At 41.4% G+C, this 27,176-nt stretch overlaps 2 protein-coding genes across 2 annotated transcripts in view; both read left to right on the forward strand.

The window, feature by feature from the left end:
* plxna4 (plexin A4) overlaps positions 1 to 17,361 on the forward strand; it is a 247,681-nt gene extending 230,320 nt beyond the window's left edge. The window contains exons 29-32 of the mRNA XM_086269973.1: positions 5,379 to 5,548; positions 9,981 to 10,193; positions 12,690 to 12,840; positions 13,223 to 17,361. Coding sequence (XP_086126099.1) covers positions 5,379 to 5,548; positions 9,981 to 10,193; positions 12,690 to 12,840; positions 13,223 to 13,318 — 630 coding nt within the window. The 3' untranslated portion in view covers positions 13,319 to 17,361. The remainder of the gene's footprint in view (positions 1 to 5,378; positions 5,549 to 9,980; positions 10,194 to 12,689; positions 12,841 to 13,222) is intronic.
* Positions 17,362 to 22,330: 4,969 nt separating this feature from the next.
* Positions 22,331 to 24,482, forward strand: LOC147310356 (syncytin-A-like). Its single transcript, XM_086268286.1, has one exon. The coding sequence runs from the start codon at positions 22,331 to 22,333 to the stop codon at positions 23,909 to 23,911; it is 1,581 nt and encodes a 526-aa protein (XP_086124412.1). The 3' UTR covers positions 23,912 to 24,482.
* Positions 24,483 to 27,176: the final 2,694 nt, after the last annotated feature.

Genomic DNA, 27,176 nt, shown 5'->3' on the forward strand with positions numbered 1-27,176 from the left:
TAAACTTTCCCTATGTTTAATTTGAAGAGAAAAATCAGAAAAGCATAATAGGTCTCCTTTATCTAGCAACTTGCTCAATTTAGCCAATACTACGCGCACAATTTATATGATCAAACCAGACAAAATAAAGTTATCCAACTCAGCAGTAGCATCTTTAACCGAAGCAGTTCAGCAGGTGAAAGGCTAAAAGGTCACTCCATCTTTTACCCCGTGTTATAATAACGAATAAAATCCCTCGCTGTATTTAAATATTCATGTTTACTTTGGATGAGTCATCTCAGTGGAAAAGATTATTCAAATGTATTCCTCTATCCCCTCAGGTGAGAACGAGAAAATGGATATTTCTGTTTGTTTTTCTTTTTTCATTACTGTTGCATTGATGCAGCAGCATATCAAAAAGGGTAAAGAAGAAAAGACCGATGAAACCAGTGAAGGTTTTTCTGTTATAAAAAAAAAAAAATTATCAGGCAAATATAGAAATGACTATAAAATTGGTCTCTTTGAATGCGTCTTGCGAAATGGCCCCTAAGAAGGAAAAAAAAAATACAGTTAATTTGGTTTGGAGGAAAATGTGACTTTGATCCAACAGCTGAATGCAAATGAACAATCCACTCTTAAAGCACCTTGTCCCTCTTCCCCCCAACACCAATACACCCTTTCTATCAGACTCACACAGCCATATGGGGAGGGTAAAAGAAAGTGGGAGGCTGTGAGCTGAAAATGTTTAGGATGTGTTTTTTTTTTAAATTCACCAGCACTTCCACTTTTCATCTTCTGAATGTCTTTGTTTAGCTGTTAACACAGAGAACATAAACCGAGTTCAATATATGCAATATAAATGAAAAGTGTCAGGAGTCTAAAGTGGAGTGTCTCAAACACACCGGTAGCACATCCATTAAACAGGCACAGAGGGAAGAAGCAGGATGATCATCCTTTATGCAACATGTTGGCTAATGAGCAGGAACATGGAACTAATTTGGTTGTGCCAATTCCAACTTGTCTTTGAAATAGTACATCTAGATAATAGGCAAACAAATCCTCTTTTTTTGCCGCTGCTGTTTTTGTCTTTATGAAAGCGTGTTTGCTTTCCGGTGAACAACAGCCTCTACAACCACAAAAGCATTTACAGCAATAAGAAACCCTTTCCAGTTATATTTATTTATCTCGATCTAAGCTCAAAATCTAAACACAAATGATTTAAACTAATGATACGCTGCTCGTTCTGTTGTTCATATTGATACCGAACACATCATTAAGATATTTGCAATGTAGGGTGGAAAAAGTTTATGCTTAACATTAAAACAGTACACGTTATCATCCCATCTACCAATCACACTATAGATCTGCAAAACAGAATCTCATTTTTTATTATCAGGAATTGTTGATTTGCATTTAGCTGGGCAGATTAAACAAGTTATCTCAGGGAGTTAAGATACTTATCTGTCCACAGTTAGACAAATTGCCTATAATTTGAGGCGATTTAGCCTGCAAGTGGGCACCCAGCTAAGATGAATTCACAGTGGAGTAATAGACGAGAAACCCAGAGTAACAGCTATAAGCTTAAAGGATTTATTGTAGCTGTTAAACAGAAGTTTAACGTACACATACCACGGTCGCTCTGCTGAAAAGATTACCAAAGAGTACCTTAATGCTCTACCGTGCTACACTGGAAGGTGTTTAGGAGCTATGGCTGAATTGTGCAGGATCAATGTAGGGCACTACAAACACTGCAGAAAACAAAATTACATATCAGCTTGACATCATCCCAGTACTGAGCATAGTAATCATCATAATTTTGGTGGGGTTTTTGGGGTTTCTTCGCTTCCTCTGCACCTGGACAGCTTGCCATGATCTGGAGGAAGACTTATTCCCAAGTTTAGCATGGCAACTCATAGGCCCATCCAAAGGTCTTATAGTAGAATCTCGCACATTTACATAATACCATACAACTTGAAACACTGATGTTTGCCTTTTTGAGTAGATATATCACCGTGACTGTCTAATAGATTTATTCAGTCATTGTTATTGGACTGTCTTTATCTTGCAATATAAAGCACCTTGGGGGAACTATTTCGCCCTATATAAATACAATTGAATTGACAAAGACAAAGGTTAGTATGTGATTATTTACCATATTTCGTTTGTCTCTACCTTGACTTGGAATACTACACTTAATGTACATTCTGTACATTCACTAGCATACAATGCTACTACTGCACATTCACATAATGTTCTTCCTCTCTCCCCCCCTTTTTTGCACAAGTTGAGGAGCGTGTCAGGTTACATTTCAATGTGTGTTATACCTGCATAACTATGCATGTGACGAATAAAGAATCTTGAACTAGTGATACCACATACTTATAGTCAGTACACTTAAAGTTGCAGTCAGTTGTTTTTTGAGGTCATTATAATACTAAATACTAAAAAAAATTATATTTTGCTCATACTTATACATTGATTAGTGGGTAATTACCTTCCATCCATCCATCTTCTTCTACTTATCCGCGGCCGTGTCGCAGGGGCAGCAGCCTAAGCAGAGAAGCCCAGACCTCCCTCTCCCCAGCCACCTCCTCCAGCTTGTCTGGGGGAACACCAAGGAGTTCCTGGGCCAGCTGAGAGATATAATCTCTCCGGGGTGTCCTGGGTCTGATCTGGGCCTCCTCCCGGTGGGACATGCCCGTAACACCTCGCCCAGGAGGCGCCCAGGAGGCATCCTTGTCAGATGCCTGAACCACCTCAACTGGCTCCTTTCGATGTGGAGGAGCAGCGGCTCTACTTGAGCCCCTCCTGGATACCTAAACTTCTCACCCTATCTCTAAGGGAGAGGCCAGCCAGCCTTCAGAGGAAGCTGATTTCCGCCGCTTCTGTATCTGCGATCTCATTCTTTCAGTCACTACCCACAGCTCGTGACCATAGGTGAGGGTAGGGATGCAGATCGACCTGTAAATGGAGCGCTTTGCTTTTATACTCAGCTCTCTTTTCACCACCGGTACAGCGTCCGCATCACTGCAGCTACAGCAGCGACTGCACCGTCTGTCAATCTCCCGCTCCCTTCTCTGGATGATGTAGTTGGCTTCATCGGGTGATGGCCTCCAGCTCGCTCTGGAACGGTTCGCAGCCGAGTGTGAAGCGGTGGGAATGAGAATCAGCACCTGCAAATCTGAGGCCATGGCCCTCAGCTGGAAACGGGTGGAGTGCCCACTCCGGGCGAGAGACAAGTTCCTGCCCCAAGTGGAGGACTTTAAGTATCTCGGGGTCTTGTTCACGAGTGTGTACTTGCATCTTCCAAAACGTATTTTCACAAACTTCATGAATGAATTCATTAAGAATACATACAAGCAGACGCTGGTTTGTTGAAGATGAACTGCTGATTAAAAGCTAACGTAATGCCACCTTTAAGGCCATGCTTATGTCCTAAAAATAACACCATTGTTCTGATAAACCAATTAAGTAGATTCCCACATCGTATGAGACCAAAGTGCCCAAGTTCAACAATGTTAGCGCCACTTTGAAGAAAGTTTGACTAACACTGGCTGACTCATCAACTCCTTACACAGAGTTAATAGATATACACATCAGGAGAGGGAAACACTTGCTGACAGCATACACTCACTACAGTTAAACAGTGACCAGAGTTGTTAGTCCTACAGCGGCCACCGTAGCACCGCAGGATTATGCAGTAGAACTGGGAGGTGTATGAAAACGGGTGACTAAAAATCTGCAATCTGCTGACATTTAGTGGTGAGATTCTACACACCGGAAAACCAACAAGTCTGGTGATCAGTTAACAGGGAAAGAGAGGCGCAATAGTGACTGTGAAGTGCAGGGCATATGAAAGAAATTAATAAACAAACTACAGATCCCAGAATGGGATGAGGCAGGAAAAACAAAGCAGCTATCGTCATGACACATACTGTATAGTTCTCCACACACCTTCACACATGCACACGTTGCCTCTCAGCCTCTGTGAGTCGCTCCATTTTCTTGCCATTATCTCGTTCCTGAGTGCAGGAAGGTGGCTTCTGACTACGGACAGCGCATCGTCTTTCCAGATGGATTGTTTTTGAGAAATAACCAGTTTATCTTGGCTGGCCATCTCTCTTGCTGAGAAATGATTGGGCAGACAGGCAGTGTAATTGACTGCGTTTGGCTTTCACCTTACCAATAAATACCTCTCCTTGGCAACGCCACTCACATCTCTCATATTAGCTCCATCAGTGACACTCTTGAGTGTGGGTACAGGACGTGTTCACGTGTGTGGACTGGTGCAGGGAAGGATTGCATTTTCCCTCCACTTGTACACTTGAGAGTGTGTGTGTGCGCGCCTGTCTCAGCCTCCCTGTTTCATTGCTATCCCCAACGTCGCTTTCCTTGCATTTCAATGCGGAGGCAGATGGCATCAAAACATCCAGATGACACATTGTGTTTAGAGTGCAGTCTTAATGACAGGGTAGATGGTCGTGGGGGGGTTATGTTGGCAGTTTCAGCTCCACCAGGGACCAAGAGAACCCTGTGATGATGACAGTGTTGATAGTGGTGCACCCCTTGAGATCGAGGATGACGTAAAATGTCACAGCCTAAGCACTAGTAGGCACATACACAGATTTCACTGTCTCTGCACACATGTACCCGATAGGCCTTCCCTTAGCAACTAGGAAGGCACGTGGGCTTGATATAGAGATGTGATACCGTCTGCATAGAAAAATGGTAAGCTGCCGGGAATGTGGGCCACATTAGAATTATAGCCATGATTGTCAAACTAACAGGATTCCCTCCTCCCATTCTCCCCTTCTATCTCTCCTGACTCTGTGATTTGGTCACCCGCTCCACCCAAATTGGATTTTTATTTGCCAATGCCTGTACACACCTCATCTGCCACACTCAATGGCCTCTTCTTCTGATAGGAAACTTGTGTGGTTTCATTTCCATCTCTGGCTCTCGCCTTTTTCCCGTGCATCCCATCAGCTCATTCTTTACAAGAGGATTAGATTCTCTCACTCTCTGTCTCTCTTCTCCTCCTCCTTCTTAAAGTCACCAACATTAAATCAAATTAGGGTCAATGGTGCAGTGTGGGAGCTAATCCGGCAGCACAAAGAGGCTTAGGAGATGCGCCTCCTGTTCCTAGATATTATTAAAAGTCAGCTGTGAAATAACAATTTCCCCCATCAAAGCTGCAAGCAGATTTAAGGGCAGGGTCTGTGAGATATGAGTCAGACACATAAACATCGGCGCTGGGAGAGAAAGTGTCGTGCACTGCACAACTCAAACTGACACAGAAACAAATATACATATTAATGGCATTTCTGCTACTGTTAGTGAAGTTTTGAAAAATGAGAGAATGACTGAATCTTTGTAACTCTCCTCTCCTTGCTCTGTAGGGTACGCTACAGAAGTTTGTGGATGACCTGTTTGAGACCATCTTTAGCACAGCCCATCGAGGCAGCGCTCTGCCACTGGCCATCAAATATATGTTTGACTTCCTGGATGAGCAGGCCGACAAACACAACATCCATGACCCGCATGTCCGACACACATGGAAGAGCAACTGGTGAGTATCTGAATCTAAATATGCTGTGGGTGCTGATATGGAAATATGCATACACACCAAGTAATTGGTGTCAAGCGCACAGAATGGGAATGTTTAAGACTCCTTAAACAGTTATTTGGATCATTGATGGGCATTTTGATTTTTAAAAGTACTACAGGCACTCTGGCATTGCCTGGGTATTGCCCTGTCAGAGCCAAGTTTCACAATACGCCTCTTCCTTTCCTAATATCCATTAACCACAGGGGTGTGTAATCTTCATTAAAGCCAACCACAAGGGGCTAATCCAATTGGCTGCCAAGACTCTCCATCTATTATCATGGATAACTGGGCCAAAAAAAAAAATTCCTGTCACTGTGGAATTCTCTAAAGTGACAGATGTTCACTCCCGGGTGCAGAAGTACACCTCTAAATTAATATCTGCTGATTAATTTATACCATATTGACCCCTGTGAGTCCACCTTAAAAGGTTGGCTGGGGTTAAATAACTGACAGTGCCCTGGAATGGGGTGAGCAGAGGAATGAAAAGGTGAAGAAAAGGAAGTGAACACAGTGGGAGTTAAATGCACACTAATATCTCATTAGCCTCATAGCCTCTGCCAAGATCCCAGCATGCATCACTCAACCCAAGGCCCAGGAGAACCACAGATATTGGAGGAAAAATTTATGTGTATCGAGGGACGAATAGACATAAAGGAATGGGTAGGGAGAGGCTGAAGGAAAATATTATTTACTTTATCTTATGAGCCTAATTTTAGGGTTTTTCTCTGTGTTACCGGGCCAGTCACAGTGTGTGTTAAGTGTTCTGAGAAGTCGACGTGCTTCTCCCCATTAGACTTTCACTGTAGGGCTATAAATAAAGCACAATTTATCATAGCACAGCCTGAGAAAAAGCCACTGAGACTGAGCACAGTTTGTGCTGATGCCACCACAAATACCTTCTCAGTGTGGAACGTGCGTATGATTGTGCCCTTAAGCACCTCCCCGCGCGTGCATATGCATAACCTCATGACCTCATCTTAAAAGACTGCAATCTTGGCTTCAACAGAAGCCTTCGTTTTGTCTCATGGTAGAAAATAATAATGTCAGTGTCCCTTCCAAGCTGAGCCCCCATCCCATTAAACCTGTCAGTTCCACAGTTATTGTACACGCCATTAACTTCAACTGCAGCAGGAGCCCCTATATTCTACTACTACCCCCACCTTGAGGGTTCCCTTCCTTCTGTGTCCCCTGATATAACCTAACTTATGTTAGATCCTTCAGCCTTATACCATTGTCATATCATGCCAGTGTATTTGTTGCTATAGCTTACCAGTCAACCGTTTTGTTTTTTTTATTAGACGAATGTTTAGAAGTTTGCGAAATCTATACTGAAATCAGATTGTGAACCACTATTTTCCCCCATTCAGTGAGAAAATTTTCATAATTTTTCTAAAATAAAAGCAGACAGTTGCTTTGGCATGATTAATGCTGACCACGTTTCCATACACCCTAAAGACCTGAAAGTGACCTTAATGTATCGCTGAACTTTTATAGTCCAAGTCCTTTATATCAAAGCAAGACTATCAAAAAGAAAAAAAAATACTATGCCTTTCTATACCTCTATGATGCTGCTACACTACATTTTAAAATGTGCATTGAGCAGTGTGCACAGTGCTAAATATGAGTGTAAATGACCACCAAGATATATTCAGATCAAACCAAACTGCAAAAGGCATGTTGTAAACACTATAAAACCTAATTATCATTTGTCCTGCACATCTTAACGGCTGAAATAGCCTTTAGATATGTAGATATTAGTTCTTCAAGCATTTTCTTGTGCTTGACTGTCAACAGAGATGCATAGTAACTTTGCCTATGCCTATGACGTGGTTGGTGGCACACCTTGCAGAATCACGACAGATGATTAAGGCAAATGTACTAGGTGTGGACAGTTTAACAGTTTAAACTTCTTTTTCAGCAGTTTTACTTCTTTTTGAAATAAACTGTATTTTCATGGTGCAAAGTTAAATTTAGTTAAACTGTTAGTTTTGTATGTATTGTGTGACAGAGTTGTAACATGTTTTGTATGTGTGTACAGTCAGTATGTGCGTACATGAGTCACTGGCTCCCAGAGCATCTCCAGATGGTATCTTTTGGATTAGTGGCAGTGTGTTAGTGTCCGCTCTCATCCTCACTCCTCTGTATTTGGTCCGCGTGTGTCCGTCTATATGCGCTGCATTTTGGGATGGAACAGACAGAATTTTAATTATTGTGCAAAACTGCCACATACACCCCTCTTTTCTGCCATCATACTGCAACGGAATCCTACTCAGATTGCTTACTACTACCACTGTGGCAGACCTAAGTATAAGGTGCCAATCACAGGAATAAAATAGCACAGTTTTGCTTACTTAGGCCCTGACTGGAACCAAACTCAGTCAGGTCACCTTTATAAAGCTGTTAATTCCAAATTTAGCTCACTGCATGTCTATGCCATAATGGCACCAGTGAGATGTTGTACATCACAACATCTGTGATTCTTTTCCTGCCAATGGTAAGCTAATTCATTAGGCCCATTCCACAAAATGGGCAGAACCATCCTAAAATTGCAGATGCAAAGGGCTGCATGAGGTGGTTTTCAGGGACCACAAGGGGGACTTAGCTGTTTGCAGGTGTTGTTAGGTACCAGTGTTAAAGTGTGGATGCATTCAAAAAATAAGAGAAAAGCAACTAGTTAGAATCACATTTGTTCTGGTCACATTTTGCCTTTAGAACAGAAATAATTCTCCTATTTACATCTGCCCAGTTTTGGTAAAGATGCTGTCTAAACTGTTGCTTATTTTGCTTGCTTAATTATACAGTTTTGTTTTTTAAACTATATCACACCCTTTTATCAGTTTGAAATGACTGCACTTTCAAGTGATGAATCAGTGGGCCCTTTTCTTACTCTGCCAGCATAAAATCTTTAGGATATGAGATGCCCTTGATCTTGGCAGCTGATATTTAACCTAATCCCTAACCAAAAGGACCGATCATGACCATCATTCAGATTCCTAAAGCTACTCAGCAGGAGTAAACTCAGATTTGCCTATTTTCAATGGATAAGGCATACTTATTATGGTGGTAATTTTGCACACACAAAATTGTGCAAAATCTCATCATCTTAGAATCCATTGCCCCATTGAAACGCCAGCTTGTCAACAATCAAGACAGCACAGCAGCCGTGTTAATATTCCTTTGATCCCTGCACCTAATCCCACTAGATTTTTTGCTTAGATTAATTTTGAAGTCATAATGCCGAGTCTTTCCTCATTCTGAGTTTAAATCCTCTTTTGTTACATTACAGCTGAATATCTTTGTGGGTGGTTGTACTAGAATAAATGCTCAGTGGATTGTTGAGGAACATTGGCGGTACTTTAAATGAATGTGTTTCAGGTTTTGTTTTTGGTTTTTTTTTACATTTTATACTCTTTTTCTCCTACACGCAGAAACTTCTGTGTAGCGTAGACTGCAGCAGTGTCTGTTGATTTTTGTCACATCAGCTAAAAGCGCAGAGCCCAGAGAAAAGTAAAGATACAGAGATCCAAGTAACACTCAGCTTTTTCTTAATACCACCTGAGCCCCTTTCACAGCAATACACAGATAAAGCTGGCCCTATATCTATTCATTTTGGCAGAAACAAGCCCTGCAAATAAACAGACTTGTGTATTTTTATTATTCCTGACAGGCACAAAATAGGACCCACTTGCACAAACAAGGCAATATGAACTGTGTCACTGCGCGGCCCCCAGCGAGGACCCCTGGACACTGCGAGGAAAAAAATGAGAGCCAGCCACCACCTGGTTTTAAAGATAAAGGCTTTATTGAATTGAGCACACACATCAAATAGAGCACATCAGCAACAGCAGGGCCTGTGTACTAGCTTTGCAAAGTGAATGAATCCTCGTCCCTTCTGGCGAATAATATGTTCATGCCTATTGACTAGCTGGCTGTAGCAAATTTGAAAACGGCATTTAGGGACTTAATCTCAGAGCAGCTCAACCGGACATAGGCTGTTGTTTTACTTCACACTCTTTGTTCGCCCATTTGAATGGCTATTCAAGCATTCTGTCACCGAGACAGAACTGAACAATCACTGCAAAACTCTTTTTTTTTTTTTTTTTCCCCCCACAGGAAGCCTAACAGACTACATTAGTTAGCATGACTCAGTTTTAGATTTTATTAAGAGACTACCTTTATTTATTTATTTTTACAGGTGAAAGGAATTATATTAAAGAATTTCATATTGTTGTGTCCAGAATTGGAAATATCAAGATTGGGAAAATTAAAAGGAATTTAAAGAAAACAGCAACAAACAATTATTTATCAGGGAATGAAAAGTTAAAGTGCAAAAGCTGCATGAGTTTGAGTTTGATACTAAACTACTTTTTGTTCTCTTTTCCCTCTCTGACAGCCTACCTCTGCGTTTCTGGGTGAATGTGATTAAAAACCCCCAGTTTGTGTTTGACATCCATAAGAGCAGCATCACAGACGCCTGTCTGTCTGTGGTGGCCCAGACTTTCATGGACTCCTGCTCCACCTCAGAGCACCGCCTTGGGAAAGACTCACCCTCCAACAAGCTGCTTTATGCCAAGGACATCCCCAGCTACAAGAGCTGGGTGGAGAGGTAAGCTGTCAAGAAAAGCGCATGTGCATACACACCAATTACTGGATAGATGAAGAGAGAAAGAACCATCAGAAAACCTGCATTAAGCGTGTTTCATTCCAGCACACACAATGCGACTGTAGCAATGTGATCTATGAGCTGTGAAACCCAATCCAAATTACAATGCAGTGGGAATAGATGGGAGTGCCCAGGGCATAAGATCTACAGGACATAGGAGCCAGTGTGTGTGAGTAGGGGGGAGAGAAAAAAAAAATCAAGGGAAGCATTTTTGAGAGTTGCAGGCAGCAGAAGCCGGTAATTTGTTAAAATGGAAGTTTTATTAAATTTATTTGTCAGCAGGGGAGGCAAAGAGGTCCTGAATAAAAGATGGGGTACTGTGAAGTGGTTCCGAGTATTTATGTGGCTGTAGCGTTGTTGCAAAGCAAGCCTCAGGATGAGAATATATGTGCAGTGCTTGAATGGGTGGAACCAAATGAGGGGATTCAGGCTCGGGATTGTGTGGCTCTCTCTGGTCTCCTATAAGCGATGCATAAAAAAGATATGCGTGGACAGAATAGAGCAGCTGCTACTGTGAGGGGAAAATGCTGGTTGCATGTTTTGTTTTTTAATAACTGCATATAAACAGGGAATGCCTGGTATCACAGAATGGCGTCAGTGTATTTTGTACTTTTACAAATGATTCTTTCAAATCAGTGATTACTGCAAAGTGAAACTGTCTTAATCTTTTTTAAAGAGCCACACTAATGGTCAAAAGTGGATCTTATGCCGTTTCACTTTACTGTCCAAAGTGCCACAGCAAGGGATTTACAGGTCAGAAAGAAACTGATCACTGTAGAGGTTCAGACGAGATATCCTACTGTTCTCTGTCTCCCTCCTCCTCTATCTTGGTTAGAAAGAGAGGACGCTGCTTTAGCTGGTTAGCAGGCCAGTGGATATCTCCATCCCTTGAAATCAGTGTGTCTCGCTCAGTACTACCCTGCTGAGACTTTGCTTGAAACACCACTTCAGCCACTAATAAATTACATAAGACAACAACTGCATTCAGCACTTCCATGTTATGCAGCTGGGCAGAGCCACGATATCCCAAAGCTTTTTACTTGCTACAATATGTTGATGTTATTAAAAAGGTGTTGTGAAGTGAAGCAGACCCGTGAGCTCCTGCCACCTGCTCTGAATTTGATGTGGGAGTTGAAGGTCTCCAGACAATGACAAATCCATCACACCTGTCATTACATTATTTGTATACAAGACTGCTTGCATATAAATCTATACCTTTAAAAGTATGGAATACGTGTGGTGGTTTTTCCTTTAACGGCTTTTAAACTTCAGTAGTAAACGTTACTGTAGAGACATCGGCACTTGCAACAAACTGGATGTTAAATTGGTAAAGCAGTATTTTTATTTCACTTCTGCAAATAATTGACCAACTAATTACCAGTATTTAAAGATTTCAATGAATTAAATTTAAAAAGTTGGTGGTGAAGAAGAATTCCAAAATGGGGTTGATCTCATTAGAAATATACTCACATTTTCCACCTAACACGACAACACTAGTAATGAAAGTGATCGCTGCAAAAGATATTTTGCAACAGCAAAAATGCAAACACTGCAGCAGTCTTTAATCCGCATAATTGTCACACATCAGTTCAGTTTGAGGCTTTCACAATTTCATATTGTGACAGGTTATTTCACATTTCAACAAAGAAACTACTGAACAGCTAGCTTACTTAGTAAAAAGTAACCTAACTGTAGTGGCTGGGCCTACAGCTATCTTGTGATTTATACAATGAAGACTTTAATTTTGCTTTCCATACATACCACCTCTCCCCCCCTTTATTGCTTATGCTTGCTTTAGTGAATGTTATGAGCTTGTTGAGTCCATTCTCATGTTCATGACACTAACAGGGCCCAGGTCAGAGCTCTAGCTTTCAGTACTGTGCAGTGTCAATACAGCTATGACCTCTGTGAGTAACACCCACCTGCCTTCTCCTTTGCTCTGTTAGCTCTGACAGCTTGTTTCCTGGCAAATATCATCACACGCACTCCCAGAATTATCCATCCATACAACGGGCCTGTCCCCAAGTGGCTGTAGCTCCAGGAATTTAATATGTAAATAAGCAGCTTTAATCAACACAGTTGATATGGGCAACACAGCTGCTGCTGACAGTGACTGATTGCCTTTAGCTCAGTGCGGCGTGTGTGAGTATACTGTATGCTGCTGCAGTGTTCCATTTTAAAACATGAGGCCTCTCTGCATCTACAGGTTCCATTTAGGTCACTTTACTATGAAACGTGCTTTTCGTCTCTATGCTCCACGCATTAGTCAGGCATTCATAAACGATGAACTCCGAAGTAAACATCTGTGTAAAAATACATAACTGGGCATATTCTGCTTTCAAAATCATTTAGCACTTTTCCTTTTAGCATCTTTTTTTTTTTTGCTGCTGTAAACACACCTTAATGCTTTGTATTGTTCCTCCTGCCCTCTCTTCACAGATACTACTCAGACATTAATAAGATGCCAGCGATCAGTGACCAAGACATGAATGCCTACCTGGCAGAGCAGTCGCGGATGCACATGAATGAGTTCAACACCATGAGCTCTCTCAGCGAGATCTACTCCTATGTGGGGAAATACACTGAGGAGGTACGTAATGCTGGGACCTATTACACCTTTGGGCAACACATCAGTGCTGTCGCTAACTAAGGGGGTACTTATAAGAGGCAAATCGTACCACGCCCAGGCATTTAACCCCCAAAAGTCATGAAAAGTCAATGAAAGAACAGATAGTGTATTAAAATGTGGGAAGTAAAAGGGACTACCTGAAGCCAAGAACAGTGAGTGTAGGCCAGCTGGGTACAGTGGGACAGTCAAGCTCAAGCACTCCCCAAATCCAAGCCAGTATATCAATAGCTACAATCAATTTCTATAGTAACACAAATAGTAATTTGCTGGATTTTTAAAGTCCTGTTATGTTGAGTGCTTTTAGTAATAGCGTTGTGTGTCTTTTTCACGGTCACGCCGGCAGATTGTGTGCGCACTGGAGCAGGACGATGCAGCCAGGAAACAGAGGCTGGCCTTTAAGCTGGAGCAGGTGGTGGCCTTCATGAGTCTGGAGAGCTGAGAACCGCACTTCCCAGGGTGCACTGGGAAGAGACCCCGTCAGAAACCGAGCTGTGCCTGAGCGAAGACCTGTCCCCATCTTTTTTCATCATGTGACTTCCTCCCTCAGCCTTTCAGAGATGAATTCTTCCTCTAACTTTTTTTCTGCTTCCTGTTTTTGTTGTTGTTGTTTTTTTCTTCCCATTCACTCTGCTGCATAGACTAGTTTACCTGAAGTTATGCGAGGGGTGGCCCGGAGCTGAGGTTGGCGTTTCCCACAGTGCAATGTGGGGGATCCCTCAGCTTCACCACAGAGAAGCTTCAAGGGGTGATTGCTTGAAAGCTGGCCATATTGGCAATGTGTCGATCCCCCCTGTTGGAAGGAAAGAGGGGAAAAACATTTTTATGTTGCCTTCAAGAATTTACACCGATAGGTAATTCTTTAAAAACCACAATGTTGGGTGTCCATTTTGTTGAGAACTTTTCAGAATAGGATAGTTAAAATAAAACCATCTCTAGAGTTCAGTTTATTGTAGTTCTATATTAAATATACAGAATCAAGAGGAAGCATCAACACTGATGACTGCAAGCCAAATGAACACCTCTGAAGAAAATTCATGCAAGGATGGTTTGCCAAGTTTACACTGTACCTTCAAGCAAAGCATACATATCCGTGAAATCTGGGGCAAATCCAGGCAAGCCTAGAATGTTCTTGTGTTCTTTAATGTAGCTGGAGTTGTATTTAAGAAAAAGACTGATGGGGGAAGGGAAGGATTATCGCTTCTCTGAACTTTTCCTTTACTGAACCATGATGAACTTTACAAACCAGAGCATCCCCAGCCTATAGCCCTTTGCGACATGCACACATTTTTACCTGGCCCAGCATACATTTAAGAAAGTGCTCATGATTTCTGCTTCCATTTGGCTTATATAGCTACTGCAAAATTAAGCTATTAGATGAAACCCTGGAGCCCCCGCCCAAGTTGGATCCTTTGTAAAAAAAGAAAAAGCACACAACCAACTCTGGAAGACAGTGTTTTGACTGCTACTCCAAACACCAGTAGCAGTCTTTGCCTGGCTCTTGCCACTTCCAACCTTGTGTCGCCGCTGCGACGGTCTATCAAAGCACACACATGCACACAAAACGCACACACACTCAGCAGCTACCCAACATCCTGACTGCCCAGATTTCTACGCCAACAATGGAGGACGTAAAGGGAAGAGCTGACTGAAATGCACTGGGTAAGAAACTGCTTGATCAAGAAAAACAAGAATGATTCAATACAGCGTGTGCTACCTAAAGAGGCTCTGTTGTGAGAGTAGCACTTCTTTCCCGGAATGTCCCAAGTTTAAGACTTTTGTGTGAAGAAATCAAATGACACGGACTTAGTTGGTCAGCCAAAAACCAAAGGAGCTTGAAATTTTCAAAAATGGTCAAAAATGTATTTATAAAGTGCCACTGAGGAACTGACAAACAAAGGACTATGTATAAGACAACCACTTCTAAGACAAAAAAAAAAAAATATTGTGACTTGAACTTTAAGCAACATGTGTGATTTTTCTGACCTCAGTGTGTCGAGGTGAGAGGCTCTGTGGGCGAGGTGATCCGATCCTCCTTTCTCTTTTCATCATCCCGGGTCTCTCTGGCTCTCGGCACACCGTTCACCCCCTTTTTCGTCCAGCTCCTGACTTACCAGTTTTTCTGTTTTGCACAAGCATTGGAGATGGTAGCTAGTTGCATACGGCAAAAACCCCAACTCCTGAGTGTGTAACTGTTTGAGGCGCTCTTGTCTGTATTAGTGTAGTTGTCCTCAGTGGCGGCAGGGGGCGGCCTTCTCCAAACCTCAAAAAAAAAAAAGAGGAAAAAAGAAAAGAAATTAAAAAAAAAAAAAAAAGATCTGATAAAGCAGAGCAAGACGTGAGCATCACGGCAAGATAAACAGAAAATGATGGACATAGATAAGACTTGTTGGATGTGAATCCCCACTATGGGAGAGAGCGATGGAAAGATGGAGGCGCCCTCCGTACATTTTGACCTCTGCCCTTTCTTTTGCCTTGACAACGTGCCCCATGTGGTGATGTGAATGTGTGAAGACCGCCCTAGGTCCACCTTGGGTCCTTTATTGGCTTTTTAAGCGCATGTAAAACGTAAACAATTTAAGAAACTTATTTAAAAAAAAAAAAAGTGAAAAATAAGAAAATTAAGCCTTGCAATGATGATGTGGATGTGTTCTTTTATCTTTCTTTTGCTTGGAAGAATCAAGATGGAAAAAGTGGATTGTTCATGTTATAAAAACTATAACTTTCGTTTAAGGTGGAACCTTTATCCAGACCAGTCCCCCTATGACACAGTCTCGTCCCTATGATTTTTGTGACGTGATAGATGCTAAATAAAGGAGTTACTGTATACCTTTGCATGTTGACCTGTTTGGATGGTATGAAATTGAATTGCCTTGCAAAAAGATATTTAGAGACATCTACAACTGCTAGGGGCTTTTGAAGTCATTTCCAACACAACTGCTCATTTTCTGGATGTCATTTAAAGACAGCATGTACCCCATTTTGGATTTTCTTGTCCCATTTACTGTGTCCTCCATTATAGACCAGCACTCTTTGTGTGTGACAGCTGTGCCGCCTCTGCAGTTTAAATCTGGTCAGGCAGAACATTTCTTTTTATTGGTTTTATTTTTTCCTATTGAAAACTGCGTTAGAGTATTTCATCGTGATAAATGCTTAACTTCCCAGAACAAAAAATCCCTCCTTTACAGTGATGAAGCCTGCCCATTTTTTTTTTAAAGAACAGAATATGTGCAGTTATGAAAACAGACGGGTGTGATTAGATGCAGGTTCATGTCCTAAAAAGCAACGAAGGATTGCCTCAATTTGCCAGCGCAAGATGTGAAAATGAACACCAAGAACAAATTAAGTAGGCCTATACCTCTAATTTATCATCCATAGCAGGAGAGGCGCATTAGCTTTATTAGACTTGTGTTTTAGACTGAGTTTAGCAAGTGACTCCTTTTTTTAGAGGGGTCATTGTCTGTTAACAACTTTCTGCAGCTTTTTGAGAGGTGATCAAAAGGTTTTGGGAATTATGTCTTTGTGCATGTTTATCTCTGCAGTGTACACTGGATGTCCTCCACTGCATCTCAAAACCAACCTTTCAAGTTGAGTTTCAATTAGCAGATCTGGAGGAAGTCACAGTAAGGCAAGTCTGGCAAATGTTGAGCGAACAGACTTTGTGTGGCCACAGAACCCCTGCGTTTCGAGTGCACTGCGTGGCACACACCACACTTCAGACAAGGAAAGTCTGAACCCTGAGTTTATATTTAGGATACAGAACCTACTGGAACATTTGTTCCATGCAAGTTTGGGCTCTACTATATACACACTCTGAATGTGCAAATTGGACTTTTGGGATTTCACCTTCAGGGTTATCAGCTAGTGTTAATCATATATGGTTGTTCATCTTCATTTCCAAATTCACAGAACTTTTTGATCACATCTCATGCAGCATACAGAACTTCTATTATTTCAATTTAGGATTAATTTTAGGGACATCCAGGTTTCTGTTCCCAGCTGTGTGTTACTAAATAAGGTGAGAGCCCTTGGCTGTGATTGCAAGTCTGCTCCCCTGGTGTCTCATCCTGTCTTTCATTTCTCCCCCCCTCACCCTGTCACTTCCCGGGCAACAAAGGTCGTCTGGTAGTAGCCACCTAGCGTTGCCAAGAGCACAGATAAAGTTTCCACCTTCAAACGTTTTCTAGGAACTAAAAATGTCCTCCTAGCTCAGTGTTATAGCAGATGTTACACAAACATGCTAGAAAAGACTTTTACTAGATCATATTTGAAAGATAAAGAGTATCTTATTGAGAGATGAAAACGAAACCTGGGGGATATAAGGCGAGCTTCTCTAACTTTGTTATAATTAATTGTATACCTGTGTATGTAAATATAATGCATTCCTATTTTGCAGTCAAGAACAAAATACTATTTGTAATATAGAATAAACTTTATTATGAAACCAAGCATTTCACGAGTCTCGTTGTTCCTTATTGTGCCAGTTTGTGAGAAAAACCTACCTACAGTGCAAGCAAAGTAACACAATTCCATAACAATCAGCTTATAAAGACTACACTGTGTCTTTATGAGCTGGATGGCACTAATTTCCTTTTCAATTCCCGTGACAGTCGCTACAGGGTATGTTCAGGGACGTAGAGGCCATCGCAAATCCCCCACTGTGGGGTGCCAGACAAAGCAGCAAAGAAAAGCCACACAATAATGCATGACAAAGAGTCAATTGTACTCTGGGATTTCTCATTACTCCCTTGCTGTTGACTTTATACATGCCAGGATACACAAGGGATAGAACTGTACTGTAGCTGCAAGATCTCTCCGATGATAAGAAACACCATCATCTTTAAATCTTTAAAAAAGGTTGTCCACATAATTTTAGACTTTAAGTGTCCAAATTAGTCAAAATATGGATTCATTCATTCAATCAATCCTGCCCACAGTACCATTGGGGAAGATAAAGGAAACCGTGGATCTGGATCTGAATGCAAGTGGCTTCAAGGGTAAACCTCTAAATAAATATGTAAATTTGCATCCAGCAATCATAATGTATCTGAAGACTATCACACAGCAATGACATCCAATTCAGCTAAAGCCATTAACGTCATCATAGAGGCTGACACCGGCTAGCAAAGCATAAAGAAACATCCCTGCCAACTGAGAATTGAGGATGAAAGCTGAGGTACAAAAAGCTGGTTGATCCGTCGTGAGCAGCAGATAGTAGCACTGGATGGAGTCAGGTATTTAAGCAAGTAGGTATGCAAATGGCATCCTTAAAAATTATAGTCCTAAGCCACTGTTTTTACATCATTCATTGTTACAATTTAGAATGTAGAGGATTGGTTCTTGAGATATTACATCACATTTTTGAAGCAACATCCTAAGATTCGGTTTATACAATACACAAATACAGTGAGATATACCCCAGACCCGTAATGTATAAAAATAAAACATGAGAACACAAACAGTATCCTATTAACTGAAAAATTACTTGTACTATAAAAGTGACAGGGCATAAAAACTGTATGAATGAGAACAGAAAATGGTGATAGAATAAAAAAGATTATTCGAGAAGGAAGTACACAACAAAACAGAGCAAATGTATTTTGTTGTCTTAAGGTTCTAGAGACCAAGAAGGGGATATTTCCTGCATCTTATTGGAACTAAAGATCTATGTGGGACCAGAAAAGGTCTCAAAACAGAAGGAGAAATGATGAAAGTTTTTAATGAGCCTAGTGAAATTGCCTCAAAAGATTCAGGCCTCAACCAGCTGAACAGTTCAGACATCAAACGGAAGAGAGAGAAAAAACATGTCATCACCTTAAAGTTAAAAAAGAAAATCCTACATCTGCATCTTGCCAAATTTGTTAGTTTTCTAATTCCGCATTCCAAGCTGGATTTTTTTTTTTTTTAATGTGGAAACTGGCTAATAGTGAATTTTCCAACTAATGTGCAACTCTGGCTTACTGGACCTGGACCTCTCATTGTATTTGGCTGCAAGTCAGCCTATTAACTTTGCCAACTTATGCAAATGCTGCTTAGCTCCTAATCTGTGTTGAAATAAAATAAGCTTCATGGGCTACCTCCACAGCTCCCGTTTATACTGTCAAGAGACAAGTTACAAAAGCCGATCGTCTTTAATGAGAGGCGTTTCCTGACATGATGTAACCAAATAACCAGGTCAAAAATATTAAGTAAACAGTCGCACTGGTAAAAGATTAGCTGAACCTGTAAGCTTCTTCCAGTTGAAGCCAGTCAAGCAGACCTGAAGCCATTCAGGAAATCAAGGAGGGAAATCCCTGCCTCTAAGCGCATGTCACTCTGCAGAGCTTAGCTGCAGTAAAGACATAACTGGTTTATTTTACTCTGCAACCTGCATTATTTAATGTCGTACATCAAAGGCAGCCAAAATGCACACTTTAATGTATTAAGTTTAATTTGGCTCACCGGCTTCGTTATCTCACAAAACACACAACCTCACAGGAAACTCTTTGTAACATCAACTTTTCCAACCGGTGCAGCTGCACAATAAAGCACAACACTACTTCATTACAACAAGGCCATCTTTAAAACACCTTCCCTGAAACACCTGGGGCTGAAAAAGTCAGAGGTAAGGTTTAAAAAAAAATGAGTAAATGGAAAACAGGAGTGACAAATGAGGAAATAGAAAGTTCTGTGCAGCACAGGAGGGCAGCGAAAGTGTGAAATGCAGAAAACAGGGTGACAACCTGCTGGACGGGTTTATATGGATGTGAGAGGCTGCAGCACTCCAGCAGGCTTAGTACCTGACGAGGACGAGAGATTGAATTGGCCTAGTGTCACCCTCCATATACCAACCAGTGAACTGGGAGTAATGGGTGAGAAATAGAAAGAGGGAAGGTGGAGGGAGAAATAGCAGTAGGGAGAGGTGGGGGGGCTGCCAAGTGTTACCCTAATTTTCTGACTAGTGAGCTGGGAATAATGGAAGAGGAGAGAGGCAACTCTGTGAGGTGATGGGTTGAGAAAGGTTGGATGGAGGTATCAGAGGGGCAGGATGATCGAGGGCCGGCTATGATTGCTTTGCACCGAGGATGGTTTTCCACACTCCCATGATCACCACAGCTCTTTCACCTCAAATCCCCACCCTGCCATCACATCCCCAAGCACTGATGTGATGTGGCTATGGAGGGGAAAAAAACAAAAAACCTGAAGGTCCATCCACATGGAGGTCGAGGGATGGAAAAGAAGAAGTAGTGAGCGGTTTGGTGCTTGTTAAGAGATTTTCTACATTATACACTATAACCAAATCTCTATAATACAATATAATCAAGTAGGCCTTATATTCTAATCAAGTGTGCCTTATATTTAGTGTGTTCATATATTTTCACATAACCAAGCCTATTGTTGAAGAATCAGCTAACCAAGTTTATTGTTAAAGAGAACATAATGCATTCTTTCCTATAATGTCTGTGATGTCAGATAAAGCATGATATACTTCTGTATTTTTAATCCCAGTGTGTGAAAGATCAGATAAGTTGATTTAATGCTTAACCTCTCGTCAACATCTGTTAAAAGAGGAAGTACTATGTAACCCATTTTTGCCTTATAAATAAAGCAGCGAGCCTGTGCTCGGGGTGGTGTCTTCTCAGAGAGACATTCACCCGTGCGCACGTTTTCTAATTACTCTCTGAGTTGGTCTGCAGTTGTCTCATTTCTCTTACTTGTGTTTTAAACAATGTCAACCACTGACATTTAATTGGTCCTTCGTAGCCGGAGAACTGACTGTTATTTTTAACGTCTAGTTTTCCACAGCGGTCTTCATCGGATCCTGACATCGTGACGCCTGCGCTGGAAAAGAGTCTGTGCACAGCAAAAGAAAACCCGGAGACGTGAATTCGATCTCCGGTCAGCGTCCGGCCTTCACGGCTGCAGGAACCGATGGGCACCGGATCACAAAACGCAGCGCCACAGTAAGGTGAATATGAAACACTGCATTCCATCAAGCGTTAAAATACGTTGATATTGAGATTTTCCTTTAAAATAGTGTAAGCCTGGTGAGCGCCGACAGATCTCATAGTCCAGAGAGGGACTTAAGGAGACAACAGGCAAGAGCGATATTCTAGAAATCGCTATTAAAAGTTCCGGTTGCTCTGGGTAGCAGCTGTAACGGAACGAGTTCCGGTCACTCCAGGAGTGGCTGCAACGGAACAGGTTGAAGGTTACATGAAATAGGCCTATGGAAAATCTCAATAAAAATTACAAAAACGCGCTTTGTTTGTGTTGAAATAGAGGAGTGAGTTGTTTTTACGACCCAATAAGCGGTCGAACCACTTCTCAAACTGTTTTCCTGTGTACACTCACGTATTGGTTAAAGTGGAAAAAGGGTTGTGCGTCATCACGTAAAATCAATAACCGCTCACTCGAATAGCAAGTGAGTAGAAGGCTGTTATTGAAAACCCATTCTCACTTTTGCATGCCAAAGAAGGTGTCACAGTTCTGACGTAATTAGTTCAAAATGGGTAATTCTAAAACTAAAGTAAAATTAACAGCAGATGAAGAACTAAATGAATCTCAATCCTCCAAGTATGCACTTGTGATAATAGATGTATTTTCCAAGTGGCCAGAAATATACCCAGTGAAAAAAGCAGATGCAATTTCAGTAGCAAAATGTTTGTGCAACCATTTCATTCCAACATATGGCATTCCATCTCTGATAAGATCAGACAATGGCACACATTTTGTAAATGAAGTTATAAGTAAAGTTTCTGAAGCTCTAGGCTTCAGCATAAAACATCATTGTTCTTATCATCCACAAAGTGCAGGATTAGTCGAGAGAACTAACGGCACAATTAAACAAAGATTGAGAAAATGTATGGAAGAAACTAAAAAACCATGGCCTGAATGTCTAAGCTTAGTAAAGTTATGGATGAGAATAACTCAAGGAGCAGGTGGTCTAACGCCATTTGAAGTTGTACATGGCAGACACTTCCCTCTTCCCATAACGAGCGAGCCAATTAATAAATCTATTGCAGAAACAACAATGGCAGAATGGATGACAAAACTGTTTGAAAATAAAGAAGTGATTTTAAACAATCAACTGCCGAGTGATCTATCTCCAGTCTCTTGCAGGTTGAACCCCGGTGATTGGATTCTGATTAAAGTCCTCCAGCGGAAAAACTGGAGTGCTCCGAGGTGGGAGGGTCCCCATCAGGTGCTGCTGACTACACCAACAGCTTGTAAAATCGCTGAAAGACCTTCTTGGATCCATCAAAGTCACGTGAAGAAAGTGTTTGCACCACAATAAGACGCCGGTTCCCCCGACTCTCAAGTGATCCCCTGGTGAAGGGAAGGGCTGATTGGGTATACCCCGCCCTTTACCTTCTCGCCAGTGGTCTCCTCACTTGGAGCTCAGGTGTGCCTGGTCGCCCTGAAGAACAAACACATAATAAAGAGTGACCCATCCCACCAAAGAGAGGAACCAATGACAACACCGGGGACGCCTAGAATGCAGAGAGCCAGCATGATGAATCTAGAAGAAGAAGAGCCACCAGCCCCAGCCCCAAAGCTGCTATGCTTAAGTGCTTGTCACTTTCAACGGAAACGGTTCATGTGCCGCCTGATCTGTCTGGTGGCCGGTGTCATCTTAGGGGTGATGCTCCTCTGGCTGATACCTGGAAGAGCCCGCAGAATAACACCAACTATTCCCCGTCTCAAGAGGTGGACCCATGACAACTCCCATCTAACTGAGATGACCCAAGATCACATTCACCCTTGGATGAACAATGCCTGGTACCGATACCTACACAACACCATAGATGAAAAAGAATGTTATGTCTGTTCTCACATGCCTTCAACTTCAGTCTACCCCACCATATATGGTCGCAAAATGGACAGTCACTTGCAAAGTGAATGTGCAGCAAGTTTCGCCAGCATTGGAAAACAACACTTTACAATCGGCAAGAAAGCTTCACTCCCAGGTGCAAAAGGCCTGAAGAAGGATGGAATCTGTGACGACAAATTCTGGGTAGATATGACAGTAAAAAACAGAAATGCTTCTGTCCCTTTCCCTGTTTTTATGACCCATACAGAGACATGGCATCCTTTGTGCTTCTACCAAGCGTCAGTGCAGGGACGCCACCCTCTGGGCCATACCGACAACTGCAACACAACCTATGGAGGAGTAGGGTATGGGACAGTCAACCTAAATCAACAGGTAAATGGCACCTATTGGGTACAAGGTATGGCATGGCTGTGCGGACAGCGTGCGTACTTTATGTTGCCACCCAACTGGTCAGGATGCTGTGCACCTATCTTCATTTCAGATCACACTTTTAAGATATCTGTGTACAACAAGACCAGAGTTAGGCGTCATATAGAAATCAAGCCTCATGATTCAATCCTTGGAACAGATGTGCCAGAGGAATTCAAACTCTGGAGTACCGCCGACAAGGTAATGCACTCTCTGTTTCCCTGGACCGGAGTAGGAAAACACGCACTACGAATTGAGACTTTAGACTATCGCTTTGGACTGTTTTTGAACGCTTCCACCCGCATTGACAAATCACAGAATGAAGAAATTGACGCAATCCGCATCACTGTCATGCAACACCGAGTAGCTTTGGACCTTATTCTTGCAGAGAAAGGAGGTCTTTGCGTACTGTTCAACAAGACATGTTGTACTTACATACCTGACAACATACACTCATTAAACATGACAAATGCTTTGAATGTTCTGAGACAACTAAGAGACGCTCAGCAACAGGACTACGTAACCGATGAGCATGGCTGGTGGGACTGGTTGCTGAGCGGCTCCTGGAAATCTTTGCTGATTAAAGGCCTGTTGGCCCTATGTACTGTGATGTTCCTATTTTGCATTTTTGCTGCTTGCATTATCCCTTGTCTGAGACGCATGGTGATGAGTATGTTTAATCGTACTTTAGGAAATTTTGTTTTGATCCAGAGAGATATGGAGGATCCCTTTCGCCAGTATGATATGCTAACTAGGGAGACCAGAGAAGAGAATGTCTATGATAATCTTAATCTTAACAGAGCTGATGTTTAGATACTTCACTGAATGATATGCAAGTTGAAAATGTGATTTAACAAGTGACTATGCATTGATATTAAACATGTGAAATATATTAACAACAGGAGGGAAATGTTAAGAGATTTTCTACATTATACACTATAACCAAATCTCTATAATACAATATAATCAAGTAGGCCTTATATTCTAATCAAGTGTGCCTTATATTTAGTGTGTTCATATATTTTCACATAACCAAGCCTATTGTTGAAGAATCAGCTAACCAAGTTTATTGTTAAAGAGAACATAATGCATTCCTTACTTAAGTGTCTGAAATGTTTGAGATGTTTTGACAGCATGATATAATGATGCATTCTTTCCTATAATGTCTGTGATGTCAGATAAAGCATGATATACTTCTGTATTTTTAATCCCAGTGTGTGAAAGATCAGATAAGTTGATTTAATGCTTAACCTCTCGTCAACATCTGTTAAAAGAGGAAGTACTATGTAACCCATTTTTGCCTTATAAATAAAGCAGCGAGCCTGTGCTCGGGGTGGTGTCTTCTCAGAGAGACATTCACCCGTGCGCACGTTTTCTAATTACTCTCTGAGTTGGTCTGCAGTTGTCTCATTTCTCTTACTTGTGTTTTAAACAATGTCAACCACTGACAGTGCTGTTGAGACATTCGGCATGTTGCAGGGCATGCAGGCTTACAGGGCAGGACAATCAATAACGCTGGACCTGCTGCTTTAGGGACTTGAACCCATAATCATTCCTTGGTCACCTTAGCTAAAAAGACTGATCTTCAAGAAGAGAAACTATATTTACCGTCAACAAAGCAATTCAAATGACTAATCTCACCATCAGCTTCTAGGTCAAAGTTCCCTCACAAAGAAAGACTTGAACGAAACTAATGTTACAGAAAGATACAAGGAAGTTTTCAAATCCAAGCTTGTGCACTTTATGGCATGGTGGCATGCTCATTACTTGCACATATACCTAAGTTGTGTTTAATGGTTTGGTTTGGCTAATACCACCCACCTGACTAAAGGGGGAGGAGCCAGAAGTGTCAAGTATTAGAAGGTGAAAACAGCTCGATTCTTTTTTTCTTTATTTTTATTTTTTTTTAAATCATCTGTTGTCAACCTCTGTCATACGCATCTTCGGTGGAGCTGGGAGCTGATCCTCGATGAGGCCTTCCTCAAACCACAGCCTCTGGCCTAACTTGTTGCTTTGTTATTATTGGTCATTAGCTGTACCCCGCCTCTCGCCCTATGACAGCTGGGATAGGCTCCAGCGCCCCCCGCGACCCTGAAAAGGAGAAGCGGAAGCGAATGGATGGATGGATGGATGGTCATTAGTCATTTACATTTGTGTCCTTGCTAGTGAATTTCCAACTCTCTGCATAAATACGGTCTCTCATCCACATTTGAGCTTCACAAATGTGCATGAAAGCATGTAACTGCATGGGTTAATATTTAGAATTTAAAAAAATCACCACCACAAGTTGAATCACAAAACAATGAAATCCATCACAGAATATTACCAAAGATATTATCCAAATAGGCCCTTTAATTATTATTTAATTATAATAATTTGTACATTTTTAATATATGACCACTTTCAGCTCAAAACTAAAGCAAAAAAAATGTTCAACTGGGCTCATTTCTACTAACTTTGTAGTTTTTTTATTCAACGTAGAACGATGATTATTCACACTGTATCAGAATCAGCAGCTCTCAGTACATTCCCTCAGAGTATCTCCTCACCTTCACTGAATTACAGCAGGTTAAGTTGCTGCATTGTGTCCATAGAAGGACAGCTTCACGAATATATTGAGCTAAAGTAGAAAGTATTTCAGTTTGGCAAGCATTCATCCTTGCCAAGACTTTTACTAAAACATCTGGCTCTTGCTTGTGATTTCAAGTTTTGGAATTGAATTTTTCGTGTGGCTGCTATCACTGGCTGCTTTTCTGACTACCAGACTGGCAGGATGGATGACTTGATGATAGCAGAACAGTCTGGACACTGGTTGACGGGTCTAATTTCAGCAGTGGACTCAGATATTGACAACTGCACACAAGCAGATGGAAGTAATTTCCGATATTAGTCTATTCTCCTCCGTCTGTTCTGTCTTGGTAAACATTTGTGTTGCTGGTAACAGGAGGGATAGAGTGGGAGAGAAATGAGACGGACATGGATACATCCAGAAAAACCCCTCATAGTACAGATGGAGAATAAAGATACAAATCTGTCAAAGGGTTTAGAGCTAAGACTTTAAGTGACCTTCAAGCTGAGGTGTACACTGTGAGTCTGCTGAGTCGAACCAGTAAAAGTATAAGTGTGCGATAGTTCTACCAGACAGAACTCGAGTCCTGTGTAATGCATCACCTTCTAACTCCAGGATAACCGGTGCAAATGCTAAAAATTATTCTGATGATACCAAACTCCATCTCTGAAACCTTCATTCCAGCATTGCTGACTACTTCCACTGCATAAATAAGCTGTACAGTTGCAGAGTCAAGAAAAACAGCCTGTTATGGTAAACATTATTACACCTATAACGCACACACAATCTCTCTTCTAAATCCCCCTCCCCGCATTTCAGCTCCTAATCAATAAGATCCATGGAATTCCTTTTAAGGAGCCCATTTGCTCCTCGGACTCCAGCGAATTACCAAAGCTGCGTGAGCCTGTACAATACAATAAATTGATTATCTGGTTCAGATGTTCATTGAATTTATTTTGATTCTATTGTCTGCTTTCATGCCTGGCACGTTCTTCCTCTTGATAATGGATTACAGCTGTGCAGCAGATCGGTACGGTTTTGTGCTCTTGGAATGGTTTTAAACTGGAATTTCAAAAAACATTCCTAAGCCATTACTTTAAAGCAATATGCAACAAAACAACTTTATATTAAAGGTACATATACTGTATTCAACAATAACTATTGTTCAGATCAGTAGTATCTTTTGTCATTATAAAACTAGTATCCTCTTAACATGAGCAGGTACCACAAAACAAGACCCTGATAAATATGCGCCATTCTTACGTAATAAAATACAAAACCATAAATTTTAATGACCAAATAACTCAATTAGTTAAAAAGACAATGTTTAGTATCCCCCAGTTTAATGCGAGGCATGGCTCATAACTACTCTGAGACTTATTAAACTGCACAGTTATTCGTTTCCTTCCTTTTTATACTTAGGAAATCCATCATAGCACAAACACACTGCAATGAACAGAGCCTGTAATGAGTTACAACTTAAAGGGGAAAAAAATGGGTATTTTTTTT

This window comes from Aulonocara sp. 'chitande type north' Nkhata Bay, linkage group LG17 (assembly GCF_057382095.1).
Source record: "Aulonocara sp. 'chitande type north' Nkhata Bay isolate Kocher_YH1m ecotype deep benthic linkage group LG17, A_spYH_male_GT1.1, whole genome shotgun sequence".
In the NCBI taxonomy this organism is placed as follows: Eukaryota; Metazoa; Chordata; class Actinopteri; order Cichliformes; family Cichlidae; genus Aulonocara; species Aulonocara sp. 'chitande type north' Nkhata Bay.

Excerpts from the sequence above, each read along its gene's own strand:
- LOC147310356 (XM_086268286.1), top strand. The coding sequence starts at position 22,331 with ATGACAACACCGGGGACGCCTAGAATGCAGAGAGCCAGCATGATGAAT.